The 18,749-nt window shown below is 36.8% G+C and overlaps 2 protein-coding genes across 2 annotated transcripts; both read left to right on the forward strand.

Moving 5' to 3' along the window:
- Positions 1-5,962: 5,962 nt before the first annotated feature.
- Positions 5,963-8,573, forward strand: LOC131026107 (subtilisin-like protease). Its single transcript, XM_057955880.1, has one exon. It carries the CDS (start codon positions 6,203-6,205, stop codon positions 8,429-8,431), a length of 2,229 nt encoding a protein of 742 aa, XP_057811863.1. The 5' UTR covers positions 5,963-6,202; the 3' UTR covers positions 8,432-8,573.
- Positions 8,574-10,793: 2,220 nt separating this feature from the next.
- Positions 10,794-12,059, forward strand: LOC131026581 (uncharacterized). Its single transcript, XM_057956478.1, has 6 exons — positions 10,794-10,812; positions 10,996-11,167; positions 11,267-11,361; positions 11,630-11,668; positions 11,760-11,888; positions 11,976-12,059. Exons 2-5 carry the CDS (start codon positions 10,998-11,000, stop codon positions 11,810-11,812), a joined length of 357 nt encoding a protein of 118 aa, XP_057812461.1. The 5' UTR covers positions 10,794-10,812; positions 10,996-10,997; the 3' UTR covers positions 11,813-11,888; positions 11,976-12,059.
- Positions 12,060-18,749: the final 6,690 nt, after the last annotated feature.

Here is an 18,749-nt window from a genome sequence, read left to right on the forward strand (position 1 = left end):
AAGAGTGATGATCCAATGACCAGCCCATTCTCGATATACATCTCTGTAGGGATGTTATATGAGAAATTCAAAGCAGAATATTTTGCTGCTTATGTGGATTCGGGAGCAGGAATCTGTACAGCAAAACGAGGAGTCTTTCCAGCAGGAGTGGAAGAAGATCTACCTCGAATTGCAGGAAGGGATTTCTCCAAAAAGATTTTGCTTCTATCAAAGGGAGTAAAACAAACGGAAATATTGATCGGCGGAGCAGGACAGACACCTTGGTACAAGGTCAAGACTCCACCAATTTATTTCCATGATACTGGAGCAGATATATTATTCAGAAATAATTTTCTGCAAAGCTTCAAGAGGTACATACAGGACAATGAAGCCAGGAGGCTAGTGTTCACAACCAATTGTGATCACAAAATCATTGTGCATAGGCTCAATGGAGCTTTTCATCGCTCAATGCCAATCAAATTCCGCAGCAAGCGTGGTGATGATGGCAGACTCCGGAGACCCCAAATGAAGGATCAAAGGAGATTCGGAGAAGTTTTGCTCAAATGCAGAATTGAGGGATTCCCAAATCTCTCTGAGGAAGAAACCCAAATCCTCAAAGTATCCCTGATATCACACAAAGATATCAAGGAAGAAGAACAGGTGTCCATAGCCGACGTCAAAAGAAGAATCCAGAAGTGTTATCACGAGGATCCTTTGGCATGGTGGGACAAGAATCAGCTCAGAGCAACCTTGAAAGTTAAAACTGGAAAGGAGCATGAGTTCGTAAGGTACAGACCTATCCTGATGAACCCTCAAGATCAACAGGATATGATGAGTATAATCAAGGAACACCTTGATTTGAAACTAATTGAAGAAGGAAGATCACCCTACAGCAGTCCTGGATTTCTGGTGAGAAATCATGGGGAGATCAAGCGAGGAAAGCCAAGATTAGTCATTAATTATAAAGGGATTAATGACATTCTTGAGTTTGATGGATACTTCATCCCAAGCAGAGAACACCTTATCAACTGCATCAGAAGTGCAAGGGTATTCTCAAAGTTCAACTGCAAATCAGGTTTCTACCAGATTCGCATGGAGGAAGGAAGTAAGAAGTTCACAGCCTTCTCAACTCCACAAGGACATTATGTCTGGAATGTCATGCCAATGGGGTTAGCCAACGCGCCTCAGATATTCCAAAGGAAGATGGATAATCTCTTCAAAGATTATTCTTCGTTTATGTTTGTTTACATTGATGATATCCTTATTGCATCAAAAAACATTCATGAACATGTCAGGCATCTGGAAATCTTTGCGGATGTTTGTCAACAAGAAGGACTAGTGCTGTCAGAAAAGAAGGCAGTCATAGCTACCCAAAAGATGGAGTTTTTGGGGATCGAGATCGACGAATCTGGGATAATTCTGCAAGATCATATTGTGGAAAAAGTCCAGGGATTCCCGGAGGATCTCAAAGAGAAGAAGCAGCTCCAAAGTTTTCTCGGGGTTGTCAATTTTGCAGGAATGTTTATCAAAAATCTTGCAGAACACAGAAAGGTCTTCAGTCCACTACTGAAGAAAGATGGTCCATTCATATGGAAGGAGGAACATCGAGAGGGTATGAAAAAGTTGAAAGAAATTTGCAAAAATCTCCCGAAACTTTCGATACCACAAGACGAGGATGACTTGGTCCTCTACACCGACGCGAGTGATTCATGGTGGGCAGCAGTACTCACAAAGATCACCCCTTTTGGAGAAGAACCTTGTAGATATTGTAGCGGTCTTTTCTCCAACGACGAGGCTGTGCGATGGCACATAAACGAGAAAGAGTTTTTTGCAGTCAGGAAGGCGTTCAAAAAATGGCCGCTATTCGTACTTGCTAAAAAATTTGTTTTGAAAGTAGATAACACCAACGTTAAAGCTTTCTTAACTAAAAAGATTGAATCTAAACCTGAAAAGGCTAGATTAATTAGATGGCAAGCAGAATGCCAATATTATGATTATGATATTGTCGTTTTGAAATCTGATCAGAATGTTCTTGCAGATTTCCTTACAAGGGATGGAGCTCCCTCAAGTGGAGGCCATCGAGGCAATACAGGGGCAGCTCTTTGAAAGTCTAGAGCTGCTACAACAAGAGTGGCACAAGTGTGTGCTACATACCAAACAAGCAGGAAAGATACAAACGGCTGATGAAGCCAAAGTATCTAGCCAAATCGATGTCTGTTTCATGAAGATGTTCAATCTTCAGGAAGCAACCAACAAGCCGCTCTTGCGCGCTGTCCGTGAAAATCGGACTAAAGCAATGCTTTCCGTACAGGGCGGATTACCTGTAGCAGGGGATTCAAGTACCCCTAGCACAAGTCCTGAGACAACGGTTTCACAGCCAGACTCTCGAGGAAAAGATGTTGTTAAGGGATCACACCCTGAATCAACATGTCAACCCTCCACCTCTGGGGTAAAAGAGGGAGAGATCAATCTTAGGCCCATGACAGGCCAAGTTAAGGTTGATACTGACTTTTTTGAAATTTCTCCTTCTTGGCAGATGTACCAGGACAGGTGGGAGAAACTTCTCACAAGGAGGGGCATTAATCCGGGAAATTGCCGGGTTGATGTTGCCGGAAAATATCCAAGGGTTTGGACGACTCCAGGAGCCAATCCAAACGATGTCAAGGAATGGTATGAGTTTGGGGCTTTGGCCTCAGTTTATACTACTGCCCCAGCCTTCACCGAAATCAAGGGTCTACCAAAATGGATCCAGAAAACGGTGTTCGACACATGGGAGAACAACGAGTCCCTTAAAAGGGGAGATGTTCTGGAATTGTACTGTTTCAGTGCAGCACCAGAGCCAGTCGGAAAAGGAATCCGTGAAGCTTTCCACTTCATCAAGCTTTGGAGACCTGATACGGGAGCCCTTAACAGGATCAAAGTTCCCGACTTCCAGGCCGCAATCGTCTCAACATTCACGGAGGAACAAATCTCCACTAGACGAGCATGGGGTCTATGGGTCTGTCTCACAGAGATGGACAAAATGAAGTCCAGATTCAAGTTCTATCAAAGCTCGGATTTGGGAACGTTCCTAGTTAATACCATGACAGGAACAACAACTCCTTTTGCCGAAGAATCCTTCGAGAAGAAACGGCAAATGATTTGGAAGAACAAGATTGCGGGGAGCCAGGAGACTCGTCGCAAGTTTTGCAATATGGCTCATCTAGGCCATTGGATCGAGAAAGTCTGCGATCAATGCTCATCGCAGAAGGAGCCAGAATTCGGCAAAGGGTTCTTTCCAAAGCCGGATAAAAGGAGGTTCCGGTCTGATGAACATGATAAGCATCAGACTCCAAAAGGAAGGACACCTCGGGCACCAAACAAGGAAGGGGGCCGACAAAGCTAAGTGAATCATGTGATTCACAGCAAGGATCGCACCCACAAAAGAAACGACAAAAGTGGGTGGAAGAACAGGAGGACCACTCACCAAAAGCTCCAGGACAAAAGTGAGTGGAGAGAAAAGCAGCCGGCCCCTACCAGCATTATCACAAGAAGATAAAGCAGGGGTCCAGCACCATGTGATGCCACTAACAAGTGTCGGCAATCAAGGCCGACAAAAGAAGGTGGATGTCATATTCAAGCAAGTTGGCCACAAGGATGGTATCCGAGGCCAACAACCAAGCAATTATAGAGGGGATTAAACCTCTATATAAACCCAAGTGCTGGAGAGAAGAAGGGCATCGAAAAATTCACAACCTATTTTCACACACCACTCCCTCTCTCTAGAAAAATTATCTTTGTAATTTTAATTTTGTTTTCAAAGTTTTTCGTTTTTAGTTTTAGTTCTTTTTATTTTATGTACACAAGTATTGGCTACTATGAGTAGCTAAAACAAGTTAGTCTCCTCCCTTGGGGATTATTTTATGGAATAAATTAAATTTTATATAATTCCTCTATAAACGCTTTGTTTTTGTCCAACTATTCCGGTTTAGTAAAAATATTTTCTTTATTTTTCCAACAAAGTATTGAGTCGGCACTTAGTGAAGGAGGAGGGTTGCAACCATCATTTGCGAGTGTGTGGTTGGTGCGTGCCGGGGTGGCAGACGAGCCGTAAAACGCAACAAGACTGACTCCTGAAGAAGACCAGTCGACAAAGGTATAATGTTGGTTAAATTTAAGAATTATTTTGAAGTTGTACGGAAGCATGTTGGGCCTGATTATTTGTTTTCATAATTATATAATTTTTAGATTCTCATAAGGATTATTTTGCACTGAAAAGAAACATTAGGGGTTTTTGTGATCTATTGGTTAATAATTGGGGTAGATTTCTAATAAGAGAAAAGCTGGCGTGTCAAAAATGGACAGAACTCTAAGTTCATGTATTTTATTGGATTTTCCTAAGTTGGTGTTAAAAATGGAATTTCTCCATAGTTGGTGTATTTACACGCAAATTTCCCTAATATTTATTGTAATTTCATATTAGATTGTTATGTATAAAATATTATTAATTGATTGATTTATTTTTATAAAAATTAAGTTAGATGATTAATTATTTTATAATAATTATTTCATAATACACACACACACACACACACACACACACACACATATATATATATATATATATATATATATATATATATATATATATATATATATATATATAGGGGAGCGCTCCAATGAGACCCTCTATTTTTAGTGAGACCTGAGACACGATCTCGTGCGTTTATTTCGTCAATTATATGGCTGATATTGTATATAGAGGGAGAATTTTTTTCCTGGAGGGAGCAAAATATTTTTAATTCCGTTATTCATCAGTATATACTACATCGTTCATCGGTATATATTGTCTTGTTTATCAGTTTATATGTCTTATTCACTACCAATTTTTTAAATTTCGTTATTCATCAGTATATACGTCTTATTCATTGTACTCAGTGTCTCACGAAAAATAGGGGGTCTCACTGGAGAATTTAAACGCACGAGATTCGGGGGTTTAGTTGCACACACAGTGAGTAAGAGAGGTTATACGCTATAAGGGCTACCACTTAAAGGGCATATTTGCACCTTTTTCCCTATGTAATATATAAAAAAAAAATTAAATTAATCAAACGCATAAAATATGCATAATTAGTGGTGGTAAAACGGGTTCAGTTATCGTTTATAATCGTAACCGAATCGAATTTTCGTTTAATCGATTAACCGATAATCGATTTTCACTGGTTCGATTCGATTTTTGGTTATCGAATTCTCTAAAATTCGGTTAATCAATTTAACCGGTAACCGATCGGTTAGAACCGATTAACCGGTAACCGATCGGTTAGAACCGATTAACCGAATTAATAATTAAAATATTATATTTTATTTTTAAATTTAAAATTAAAATTAAAACAAAGTAATCGAAAATAATTGCAAGTTTCTATAAAATAATTTTATGTTCTATGTAAAAATAAATGATGAGTTGGTAGACTGGATAAGACTTTACCGTTTTCTAAGGGCACATGTTCGAATCTCTTGAGTAGCAATGGAAGTGCATCCATTTATGTCGAATATGGAATCTCTTGAGTAGTAGTGAAAGTGCATTTTTTATAAAATTAACCGGATCGATTAATCGAAATGCTAATCGATTAGCGATTAGTGAAATCGCTCTTATTCAATTATGGTTAATCAAAAATCGGTTCAATTAAAATCGAACCGAACCGATTACCAGTCCTAGGCATAATCATGTATATAGACCTGTTCGGCTTCCATGTACGTTTATATTTTGTCTGAAATGTGAATGTTACTATTGGGGATAATTGCAACAAAATAGAGGTTCATATTATAATAACTACAACATAATCTCATAGACTATGAAATATTTGAATGTGAAACCACTCACATGGGACAATGGTCCACCATGTAAACATACGACCAAAACGCCAAACTCGGGTAGGAGAAATGTCAGCAAATTGAAGAATAAATCATGAAACTGCAATATATTGATTGTGGAAAATCTTGATGCTATCTGTTCAAAAAAATTCTTGATTGTGGAAAATCTTGATGCTGTCTGTTCAAAGAAAATTCTTGATTGTGGAAAATATCAGCAAAAAAGAAAAGTCGTTAAAAGATGCTAGCAACTGGTTGATTTCAATTTTCACCCAAGACACACATTACACAATACCGACATCTTTAAGAAATAGATGACTGAGAAATCCACAATACACACTACAAAACCAATTCTTGTTTTTCACATTTGTTAAACATGGCATTCCTATCCACTACAATCACCATTCTTTGTATATTCTGCATCACTAGACTGCCTAGATTTGCATCTGAGATACCAAATAGAAACAGTTTGCAAACCTACATTGTTCATGTTGAGGCACCTGATGCACACCTCACGTCTCAATCCGAAGATTTGGAGAGCTGGTACCACTCTTTTCTCCCGGCTACCACTGCAAGCTCGAGTGAAGATGAGGCGCGCCTCATTTACTCCTACCATCATGTGTTTAAGGGATTTGCTGCTAGGCTGTCACCCGATGAGGCTAAGGATATGGAGAAGAAGAAAGGAATCGTCTCAGCACGACCTCAGAAATTGCTATCCCTGCATACAACACATTCTCCCAATTTCTTGGGGTTGAACCAGAACATGGGCTTCTGGAAGGACTCCAACTATGGTAAAGGTGTGATTATAGGAGTGCTGGACACCGGAGTGTTGCCTGAGCATCCTTCGTTCAGCGATGAAGGAATGCCGCCTCCACCGGCTAAGTGGAAGGGGAAGTGCCAATTCAATCACACGACATGCAACAACAAAATCATTGGAGCAAGGTACTTCAATGCCGATGACCAGAGCCCCCTTGATGATAATGGCCATGGCACTCACGTTGCGAGCACGGCTGCTGGGAGCTTTGTACAAGGCGCGAATGTATTTGGCAGCGCCAATGGCACCGCTGCTGGGATTGCGCCACTTGCTCATCTGGCCATCTACAAAGTATGTTGCGGTGAAAGTGATGCCCTTGCTGGAATGGATGCAGCTGTTGAAGATGGAGTGGACGTGCTCTCCCTTTCTCTACGCTCCGACCCGAAGAGCTTCTTTGAAGATTCAATAGCAATAGGCGCATTTAGTGCGATGAAGAAGGGTATCTTCATTAGCTGCGCGGCTGGAAATGACGGCCCAGATTTCATCTCTTTGGCAAACGGGGCACCTTGGATTCTCACGGTTGGAGCAAGCACTATAGACAGAACACTGAGAGCAAAAGCAGTGTTGGGAAACAACCAACAATTCGATGGCCAATCAGCTTTTCAACCAAACAACTTTCCACAAAGGCTGTCCCCTCTTGTTTATGCAGGGATGCTCAACACTTCTGATGATTTTGCACCTTTATGCCCAGCCGACTTACTAAGCCGAAGCGACATCCGAGGGAAGATAGTAGTGTGTGAACTAGGTGAAATACCAAGAATCAGACAGGGCACAGCAGTGAAAGATGCTGGTGGCGCCGCCATGATTCTCATAAACTTTAGGATTTATGCGAACACCACTTTAGCTGACGCCGACGTCCTCCCAACTACAAACGTCGGCTATGAAGACGGATTGAAGATCAAAGCTTATATAAATTCAACAAGAAATCCCACCGCCACAATTTCTTTCCAAGGCACCGTGATCGGTGATGATCGCGCACCAGCCGTCGCTGCATTTTCTTCCAGGGGGCCTAACTTTCCGAGTCTTGGAGTCTTGAAGCCTGACATTTTAGGCCCTGGAGTCAACATTCTTGCAGCATGGCCTACCTCTGTGGAAAACAACACCAACACAAAATCAACCTTCAACGTAGTTTCTGGTACCTCAATGTCGTGCCCGCACCTGAGCGGCGTGGCGGCTCTGCTGAAGAGCGCGCATCCGGATTGGTCTCCTGCTGCAATCAAGTCCGCCATGATGACCACTGCAGACGTCGTCAACCTCGCTCATAGTCCCATTGAGGACGAGAATTTCCTCCCAGCCGACGTTTTTGCGACGGGGGCAGGGCATGTGAATCCATCAAGAGCTAACGATCCAGGACTCATCTACGACATCCAACCCGAAGACTACATTCCGTACCTGTGCGGTTTGAACTACACAAACCGTCAAGTTGGGACGATTCTACAACGCGGGGTGAATTGCTCGGTGGAATCGAGCATAGAGGAAGCTCAGCTAAACTATCCTTCGTTTTCTATCATTTTCAGTGGCAAATCAACTTCCCAGGTTTACACCAGGAGCGTCACCAACGTTGGCGACCCTGCCTCGCGTTATGACGTGGAAATCTCCCCACCACGCGGCGTTGATGTCCGTGTGGAGCCCACCACACTCAAGTTCTCAGAGATAAACCAGAAACTGCAGTACGAGGTTACATTCAAGCTACTCGCATCTGCTCCGAATACCACGTTCGTTCAAGGATTCTTGAAATGGACTTCTCCCAATCGATATGTTAGGAGCCCTATTGCAGTTATACTGGCTTGATTATCCATGGAGTGAACCATGTATGAATCCAGCTGGGGTTCTAATAATTTATGTTTTGTTGCATCTACATAATATGGGATGCCGACATTTCTGAAGAATGATGTAAGCTCTTTTCAAGATGAATCGAATCCTTGTGAAGAAACGGTCCTCTGTTTTTGAGTGATTCTCTTATTTCCTCAAAGGGTTAAGTATCAAATAAGCCTTTAACATGGAGGCCTTTATTACGTTTAGTACCCTATGGGTAGGGGTGTGTCAACTAAGCCCCTGAAGTACCTAATTTCCTCCAATTAAGCCCTCCGACTTAACGGGGAATTAACACAGTCAACTGTTTAATTTTTTTATTTTTTTTTATTTTGTTGATAGTGGGACCCATATCTTCTTTTTCACCAAACTCGCCAGAAACATGCCTCTCTCCTTGCAATCGACGCTCCAAATGTGGACCTCCATCGACCGATTCCTACCCAAAATAGTTGGAAAAGTAGTGTATGAAATGAGCAAGCAAGTTTTACCCACAGCTGTGTCGCCCACGGTCACGCACTTTATAAATCTAGACGAGCTCATCTCGTCGCCGGCAAGTCCCCCTCAAACCGGTGAACAATTATCTCCAACTACGCAACTCCAACTAGCAATCCTTTGCAGCACCGGTTAACACCCTAACCTCAAAATTAAACCCTAACTAGTACAATCACCAAGAAGACAACATCTAATTCAACAACCACATTCACTATCAATCAAATTCAGAAACACGCAGCAAATAAAAGAAGAGGGGAGACATACAAAGCAACAACTAGAGAGAGAAAACACATTAGCATAGCAGGTGAGAGAGAGGAGAGATGTGATGATTTCCGCACAGAGAGAGAGAGAGAGAGAGATTACCAATGAAAGCGATTAAGCGAGGATGGAGTTTTTAAAATAGTAATGTGAGCGAGCAAGCTACGAAACAGACGGTGTGGAGGTTGAGGGCGCCGGGGTCCAGCCCCTGCGCCGCCCATTCTACATCTTTAACGCTTCCCATTTTTATCCAGTTTTTGTTCTTGGATTCTTTTTACTTAAATCAATGCTTTGCTTGGATTTTCAAGGATTAGGTTTCCGGCGTGTTTTCGGCGATTTTCTGGCGAGTTTGGTGAAGAAGAAGGTGTGGATCCCACCACCAACAAAATAAAAAAAATAAAAAGTTAACGGTGTTAACTCTCCGTTAAATCGGATGGCTTAATTGGAGGAAATTAGGTACTTCAAGGGTTTAGTTGACACACCCCTGCCCATAGGGCGCTAAACGTAATAAGGGCCTCCACGCTATGGGGCTTATTTGATACTTAACCCTTCCTAAAATAGTCAAAATAAAATAGAGTATTGTTGTGAATATATATACTATATTTTTCCTAGTAAAGATGATGACCAAATTCTAAACCCTACCTTTGTATCTTCATTTAAATAGAGGTATTTTAATTTGTTCTCGTAATAAATCAAATGGGATAATTTGTCCCACAATTTAGTGTGTGTTATCGTGTCTCATTCTTAATTTCTTTATTTTATAATTATTTGTTATAAAAATAAAAAAATTATTTATATAATGAACTCTAATTAATACTCTATTACTAAAAATTGAAATTTCAAAAAATATATATCCTAATTGAATGAGTGAAACCTTGTTAATAGTATCTTTTTATTATATTAATACATAATAAACTAATATTAAAGAAAAATTAATTAAAAATTATAATAAATTAAGAGTGGGACACAATGATACACACTATATTGCGGGACAGAGGATCTTATCTGGTAATAAAGTGCTCTTATATTGTTGTCTATAATATTTCTCAACATTATTTCCCTCTTCTTTCTAGTTTATAACACATTATCAGCACGAGTCTTTAACCAATTGAATAAACATTGAAGATATGCCATATGAAAGAATCATGTCTTTCCGATAAGATAATTTGTAATTGATTATATATATATATGAAAAATGAATTAAAATTTGTTCAATGGTAATTTAAACAAAATTTGGTGTTTTTAAATCTTGATTGATTGTATATATTAATTACATTTATATGCATCGAATGTTCACCCTAACCCAAGCCTTAATACAATTGTCGTATTGTTTTATGAACTACACAAATTCTTTTACGGATGAGTGCTCTAAATCCAAAATATATGATTTTTGTTTAATTTGTGCAATGAGTGCATGAAGAATTTCTAGAGATTGATTTTTATCTCTGGTCTACTGTCACAAATCTATCAATTCTATAAAGCAATACATGTTGAAGCCCCCATATTCTTTCTCTCTCCTACATGGCACACTCACAGGGCTTTATTTTGTACTCCTTGAAAGCCTTTTTTCTCACCATTTTTGAAAGCCAAATGCGGTTCTTCCTCACAAGGTATGAGTTCGACCCTTGACTCTTACAAATTAGCGGTTCTTCCTCACAAATTCTATTCAGCCTTGGTGTCGATTTCTCTATTATTCAGCCGTTTCTTTTCTCAGATTTCTCTCACAATATCAAGCAATCAACCGTTTCTTTTCTCAAGTTTCTCTGTTATTCAATCAATCTTTCACAAATTAGGGATGTGCTTCATCCATGGCTGCAAACGCATCTTCCCCACAACTACAGATTATCCATGGCTGCAAACGAGGCAGATTCAGTCTCTCTCTCTCTCTCTTTCAATTTCGATTGCCCAAATTTGGGAGGTGCTTCATCCATGGCTGAACCCCACACTACAGATCCATGATTCAAGGTAAGTAATTGGAAGTGATAGATTTGGAAAGGCAAATCAGTGGATTTCATTCTTGCCATATAGCTCTACACCTTCATTTTTTATATAATTTTTTTACAGCCTATTCCTCTACAAGTGGGCTTTAGAAATTGCAGAGAGAGGGAAAAGTTGCAGGAAAAGTTGCAGGTCATTCTTCGTCCTTGGAGCAACAATAGGTAACTCTTTGAACTTTGAGGTTATGAGTTTTGTGGGAAGGATCGAGGCTCATTGAAGTTTAGTGCCATGTGTGGTTTAATGTTATTCCATCTCGATCATGGTTTTGGTTTTTTTCGTTTTTGGAGAATGTTGTGTTTGTTTCGATTTTTTCAATTCTGGTCGCATATATATATATATTTATATATATATATATATTGATGTCGTGGATTTTGTCTTCGATTTTCAATTTATTTAAAGAACTAACCATGGATATGCTATTGTGTACAGGTACTACTGTTTTTCGTCTGGGGATTCTGTTGTTGCAAGGTTAGTTCAATATCATCCTTTATTGCAAGGTTATTGGATTTGATCTGTGTTTAAAGATAAGATTTTTTGGGCATTTCATATTGATATGCAGGCATGAAAAACAACAGTTCTGTTAGAGTATACTTTTTAGTTTTTTATTTCTAAAATTTGGGATCATACACACCCAGGTTCCTTCAATGAGCTGTTTTGAGGAGAGGGCTATATTCTTATCACTTTGCAGGTTGTTCCATAATCTTATTTCCCATCTGACATACTCTTCAGTTGCGGTCTGTTCTTTTACTCCTTTTCATTTCTTTTCATAATGCAGTGAAAAAATCGCTCCCTCCAAGCTGCTGCTGAGGAACAAAGAAAGGCTGGTGAAAAAGTAATGAGGTTGGCAGACGAACAGAAGGTATTTAGTCATTCTCATAACTGAAATCTTTCACATGTGAAGTTCAGATAGTTATAAGAAATCCTATGTTGGCTTTGTAATTTCAGAAACAAAAGGAGGAACTCCATAAGAAAATCATTATGCTGGAGAAACAATTGGATTCAAAACAAGCAGTACAACTTGAAATTGAGCAGTTGAGAGGTAAAGTAAATTTTATGAAGCACATGGGAGATGAAGGTGATCAAGAAGTGTTAAAGCAAGTTGAGTTGCTGATAAAAGCCCTAAGGGAGAAGGAATGAGACATTGATGGTCTGGAAGCGTTAAACCAAAGTTTAGTTGTGCAGGAGCGCAAGAGAAATGGTGAGCTACAAGATGCTCAGAAAGAGATGGTTAATGTTAGTTCTTTAACACTATTAAATTTCATCTGACATAGAAACTCATTGCACTCTTCACTATCGCTTCGTGATCACACACACATGAATCTATAAAATATGATTATTTGGTTTACAATTATGAGTATATCTCTCCACCCTTAAAATTATGATTATTTGGTTTACAAATTCTGAATGAAAGCTACTGTTTTCAATCTAATTTGCTTCTGCATCTTTATATTCAATTCCTGCACTATTTGCAGTCTTTCATGTCAATATTTTTGGTAGAATTGTTTCAAAATATGTATCCTACGTGGCGTTCTCAAATCTATTAATTATATATACAGATACATATTTGAGAGCTCTCAGCAATTCTGTATCCTACATGGCGCTCTCTTAATTATGTATTCTATTCTCAATTATGTATTCTATTTGCAGTTTTGGATTTCATATATGCTTAATTTTTCATTCTATACTTGCTTTCTCCATTTATGTTGTACTCTTCGTCTTAATCACGACAAACTTACGATACTACCCTAAATATTGTGTTCGAGAATTGATGGCCGAGTCAGTGTCATATTTGCTAAGGAAAAAAGGGTGCCAATTCAGAAACTAAAGAAATGTATTATGTTTTTTTCAGGTGAACTTGTCATTAGTTTTTTTTTTCTTAAGAATACTCCCAAGAGTGAGCTTCAGTCTTTGTATATGTGAATGATTAGTACTTGGTGTATATGCATTGCACAATACATCCATTCATCTGATTGCCCCTATCATATTAGAGCATTTAAATTATTTAATATATGATATATGCAAAGCATGATGAGGTATTTTATGTTTAGTCCATTCTGTTATTGACTCTTTATCTTTATTAAATAGTAAAGTAAAAGTGTGAGGAAGTATGTTTGCTCTTTAGTACTTCTGTTTGTTTGTAGGTTGTTTTCACATTATTTATAAGGGATCAATTTTTATATTGCAAATGATGAACAGGTATTCTGAAACTTATGATTGAAGTTGTTGAGGAACCATCGGAAATGAGAGAATCTGCATCGAAGCTCTTCTTTGGTTGTCTATTGTTCAGGTGCTTGACAATTTGGAACTTTATGTATGTATATATGAAGAGTTCCTGGTTGTTCCAGTACTGCCTCCTAAAGTAGCATATCTCCAAAGTGATTGTAGTCCATGACACTCAGAGGATCTTTGATGCATGTGCATTCACCATAAAATCTTTGAGTAAGCCGGAAAGCTTGGATGCGGCATGACTTGTAGTACCGGCGCAAGCTGTGCACGTATATGGCATCCTCATTGCCAAGGAATTCACAATTTTCCACGACAGAGAGATCGTTGTCTGACCAGAAAGCTATTTCTTGCTGAGCTTAAGGCTTGCTGTGTTCTGGATGGTGAGACCATTGGCCATAAATCGGCGGGATACAACAGCTGTAGAAGGTGTTAGATGATAAAGAACTTGATACTCAGTAGAAAATCAACTCTCCTACACAACCTTAGTACTAATCTGTATACAATTGTTATACTACAGAGATTTATATCTCATGAAGACAAGTCCAGAAAATAGAGAGCCATACTTCCAAACATTAGAAAATGACTTTTCTGGTAAAAGGGCTTGCCAATATACAACACACAATGGTAAAAAGGTTTGCCAATTCTGATTGAGTTATTGTAAGTTCAAATTGACGTGAAAAACTTCTAATTATAAGCTGTGTTTATGAGATGATTTTTTGAGTTATGTCAGCTAAAGATATTACTTTTGAGGCATAATAATAATGTAAAAAAAATATGAACGATATCAAAATCATGTCAAACGAATAGTGTAAACTATTACCACACTTATTAACAAAAAATATTTATTTATAAATTATAATGTAGTATAATATCCCGTCGAATTTCGATGGATAACACACTTTTTTAAATAATCAATACTCCTATGTTGCATCACCATATTTTTGCATTTTTATTTATCCTAATTCTCCAAAGATTTTAATATTTATCCATTCTTATTTATCTAAATTTTCTCATCCCACGATGATTTTTTATGAGATTTCACCAAAATTAAATCTATATAAAAGGATGCTCTTACTCTCCAACCCAAAATTTCAAATTTAATTAGTGGAATGATTGAGATTAATACTATTTGAATTGCTTTGTCAATTCAAGTTGATCAAATTTATTTGGTTAAATAAAAAATTCTTTAATTTTATTTTTAAAATTAAATACCAGTGATTAAATAAATTATTTATTCATTTTACTTTGGTCATAAAATAAGATATTTTGCATATTTTTTTTTATAAAAGTTGAATTACACATTGATTTTTATGAAAATTTACCAATTGAAATACTAAATAAATTAATATGATATAATTTGAATCTCATATCATTTTTTTAAGCCTTAGATGAGATGATTCTCGAAACTTAGTTATGGTCTTCCAAACTTCAAATAAGATGATGCTTACTAGCCAGTTTTATTCTTTTAAACTCCAAACAAAATGATATGTGAAACTCAATTATGTTATTTTAAGCTCCAAATGAGATGATGCACATAAACCCAGGGGCGGAGCTAGGGGTGGGGTAGGGGGGTCACTGGCCCCCCCTGGGATTTTCAAAAATAGTAGGGGTATTTTCGTAATTTTATATTAAAAATAAAAAATATATAATTTTATCTACATTATTATTATGTTGAGCTATTTTAAACTGTAATTGGTATGCAATATTTAGAGTTAAGACGTTTTGAAGAAGTGAACACATAATTAATTTATACATATCATGATTGGATTGGATTGGATTTTAGAGATTTATTTTTTTAATTTGATATTGAAAGTTACTTTATCTTACAAAGTTTTATGAGATTTTTGCAAATAAAATCACAAACTATTTCAAATTTGTAATTTTAACATGACTTTTGACTGTGGAGAATTAAATCACTATTTTTTTAATTTTTTCAATTACGTCCCCTATTTTTTTTTAGATCTTCAGAGTGTTGAATTGCAACTTACGTGGATTAGTAAAGACGACGTCGTTTTTGTGAGGCCTAAACGATGTCGTTTCGTACAATTTCAATTAATTTTTTTTCCAAATTAGAAGGAGACTGTATCTTGTATTTGCACCATAATTTTCAATATGTAGTAATTTTATTGAAAAATACATCGTAACATGAATATTACATGGAGAAATAATTCACACAAACTTTAAGTTAACAATTCGACAATCGAAAAAATTGGGGGATGAAATTGCAAAAATTATAAAAGATGAGTGATTTATTTTGCCACACTTTCAAAGTTACGTTAAAAAATTTTTGGACCCCCCTGAATCAAAAGTCTGGTTTCGCCCTTGCATAAACCTGTTATGGTTTTTCAAACTCCGTACAAGATGATGTTTAGAAGTTAATTATGATCTTATAAGCTTCAGATTGTATAATCTCACAGGTCAGTCCTTGTCTTTCAAGCTCCTAATGAAAATAATGTTTAGACTTGAGTTATAATATTTAAAGCATCAGATTGTGATGTTCAAACGATTGACACATAAAAGTCAGATATAGTGTTTCAAGGTCCAGACGAGATAATGCTCAAAAATTTGGCGTTCAAAAGTCAAATATTGTCTTTCGAGTTATTGGTGATCGACTGGTCTTATAAAGATGAGATGAGATGATGCTTATATGACATATGAGATCTTAAATTAACTTTTATTCGTAAATATAGAAAAATTGTACAAAATTTATATAAACGGGTATTTTTATTATTTTAGAAAAAAAATGAACAATCAATTGATGAAGCTATTAGTTCAAAAACGTCTATACTTTTATTTAGGTTTGCAAATATTGAAATCTATTTAATTTTTTTTTAGAATTTGTATTATGAAGTTTAATATAAATTTACTGTGAAAAACTATTGCAACTATAAAAAAAATATGGAAAACTATTTATTTTAAATACATATTACAAGTATTTCTTTATCTAATTTTTTTTCAATGATTAAATTTAATAGAATATCAACATGGGAAAGATAGATGAGCTAATGTATTCATGGAGATTGAGCCTTTTATTTCGGTTATGAATTGATGAAGTTTGTATAAACTCAATAAGGAATAGATGAAAACAAATGTAAACTGTCATATAATGCATAACTGAGGGTGAAGCAAATATTAAATTGTGAGAGTGCCACATAAGATAGAGAATAGTTATGATAAATAAATATTCTCATATAAATTGATATGATATAATTTGAATCTCATATCAATTTTTTTAAGCCTTAGACGAGATGATTCTCAGAACTTAGTTATGGTCTTTCAAACTTCAAACAAGATGATGCTTACTAGCCAGTTTTATTCTTTCAAACTCCAAACGAAATGATGCTTGAATTAAACTTAGTTAAGGTATTTTAAACTCCAAATGAGATGATGCACATAACTCTGTTATGTTTTTTCAAGCTCCATACAAGGTAATGTTTGTAAGTAAGTTATGATCTTATAAGTTTCAGATTGTATAATCTCACAAGTTAGTCTTGGTCTTTAAAGCTCCTAATGAAAATAATGTTTAAAAGTGAGTTATGATATTTAAAGCATTAGATAGTGATGTTCAAACGATTGACTCATAAAAGTCAGATATAGTGTTTCAGGGTACAGACGAGATAATGCTCAAAAGTTTGGCGTTCAAAAGTCAAATATTCTCTTTCGAGATCTTGATGATCCTCTGGTCTTATAAAGTTGAGATTAACTTTTATCCGTCAATATAGAAAAATTATACTACAAAATTTATATAAAAGGGTAATTTTTATTATTTTAGCAAAAAATTTAACATTTAATTGCCGAATATAGTTGAGATTAATATAAAATAAACTTTAATACATCAAGTTAAATTAATTAAAAATAATTATACTTCCTCCGTCTCACTCTAATAGTCATGTTTTCCTTTTCGGGATATCCCGCTAAAATAGTCATGTTTTTATTTTTTGTAATGATTTTACACTATAAACACTGTGGCCTTATACACCTTTACACACTTTTACACTCAAAAAACAAGTTTCTTAATTTATGTGTTGGAAAGAAACAAGACTATTCTACTGAGACGAAGGGATTATATAAAAATAACACAAATAATTTAAATCATAATTTAAAGTCCCGTCGAATTTCGACGGGTTATACACTAGTTTAATTAAAATCTTCTACTTGAGTCAATTGTTTTTTTCTCGATACGTATTGATTTCTTGTTGAAATTGATAACATCAATTTATCTCACAAATAATGATGCATTCAATAATACTTTGCTGCTATAATTGCTTGTATCCGATTACCTTCGTTATGAACCCACCCAAATTTACCTATTTTTGTTTAGAAATTGTAAGAAAAGATAGGAAGAATTAATTTGGAGAGAGAATTTGAGGGAGAAGCATAGGAATAAAGGAGAGAAAAATTGATGAACTTCCAACTTGTTTCTTTCACCGTGATCGATGCCCTAAATACATCAAGGTAGGTCTCATAAAAGAATTGTTATTTTTTGCTAAGAAACGCATTTCAGTTCATATACTAATAGCAACACCCTTACCAAAGTAAACGTGCGACTTTTCAGCACTGCAAATTTATCCAGAAATCGACTCGTAGTAATCCAGAAATCTTTCATCTTGCGAGCATTACGAATAGAAGCTTTACCAAACAGGATGATATCATCCGCATAAAACAGATGTGTAGGAAAATTAGTAGCTTTGCTAAAGCCCACAGGTTTAAGATGTCCCGACTGCACGCACACCATAAAAATATGACTAAGCACATCCTCAGCAATACCCAAGAGAATAGGAGAAAGTGGGTCTCCCTGCCTAACTCCACGAGAACAATTGAAATAACCGCTGAGTCTCCCATTATAGAGAATAGATAGCCTCGCCGAATGGAAAATCACCGCAATCCACTCAATAAACCTGTCGTGATATCTGTTGGCTTTCAAGACTTGAATATTATTTTAAAGAGGTTTACTATAATTATAGAATCAAATAGATCAAATTTGCTAATTAAAAAGTTAAATATATATAATAAATATCACTCCTTCGTCCCGATATTTATGGCATGTTTTCCTTTTTGGGCTATCCCAAAAACTTGTTTAGCATTAATTTAATCCACCTATATATACCTACTAAACCATTATAAACCCTAATTAAAGTATCCATCTTTCTCTCTCCACATTTTTGCGCCTCCCTTCTCTTCTCCACATTTCGCCGCCCTCGTGCCTTCACCTTCTCGCTGCCTCCGCCCTCCCGCCTCCACCCTCGCGCCGCCGTCGCCGCCCTCCCTCCTCTACCCTTCACGTTGCCTCCTCGCTCGACCTTTCAACCTCTCCCTTCTATTT

Source organism: Salvia miltiorrhiza, chromosome 1 (assembly GCF_028751815.1).
Source record: "Salvia miltiorrhiza cultivar Shanhuang (shh) chromosome 1, IMPLAD_Smil_shh, whole genome shotgun sequence".
In the NCBI taxonomy this organism is placed as follows: Eukaryota; Viridiplantae; Streptophyta; class Magnoliopsida; order Lamiales; family Lamiaceae; genus Salvia; species Salvia miltiorrhiza.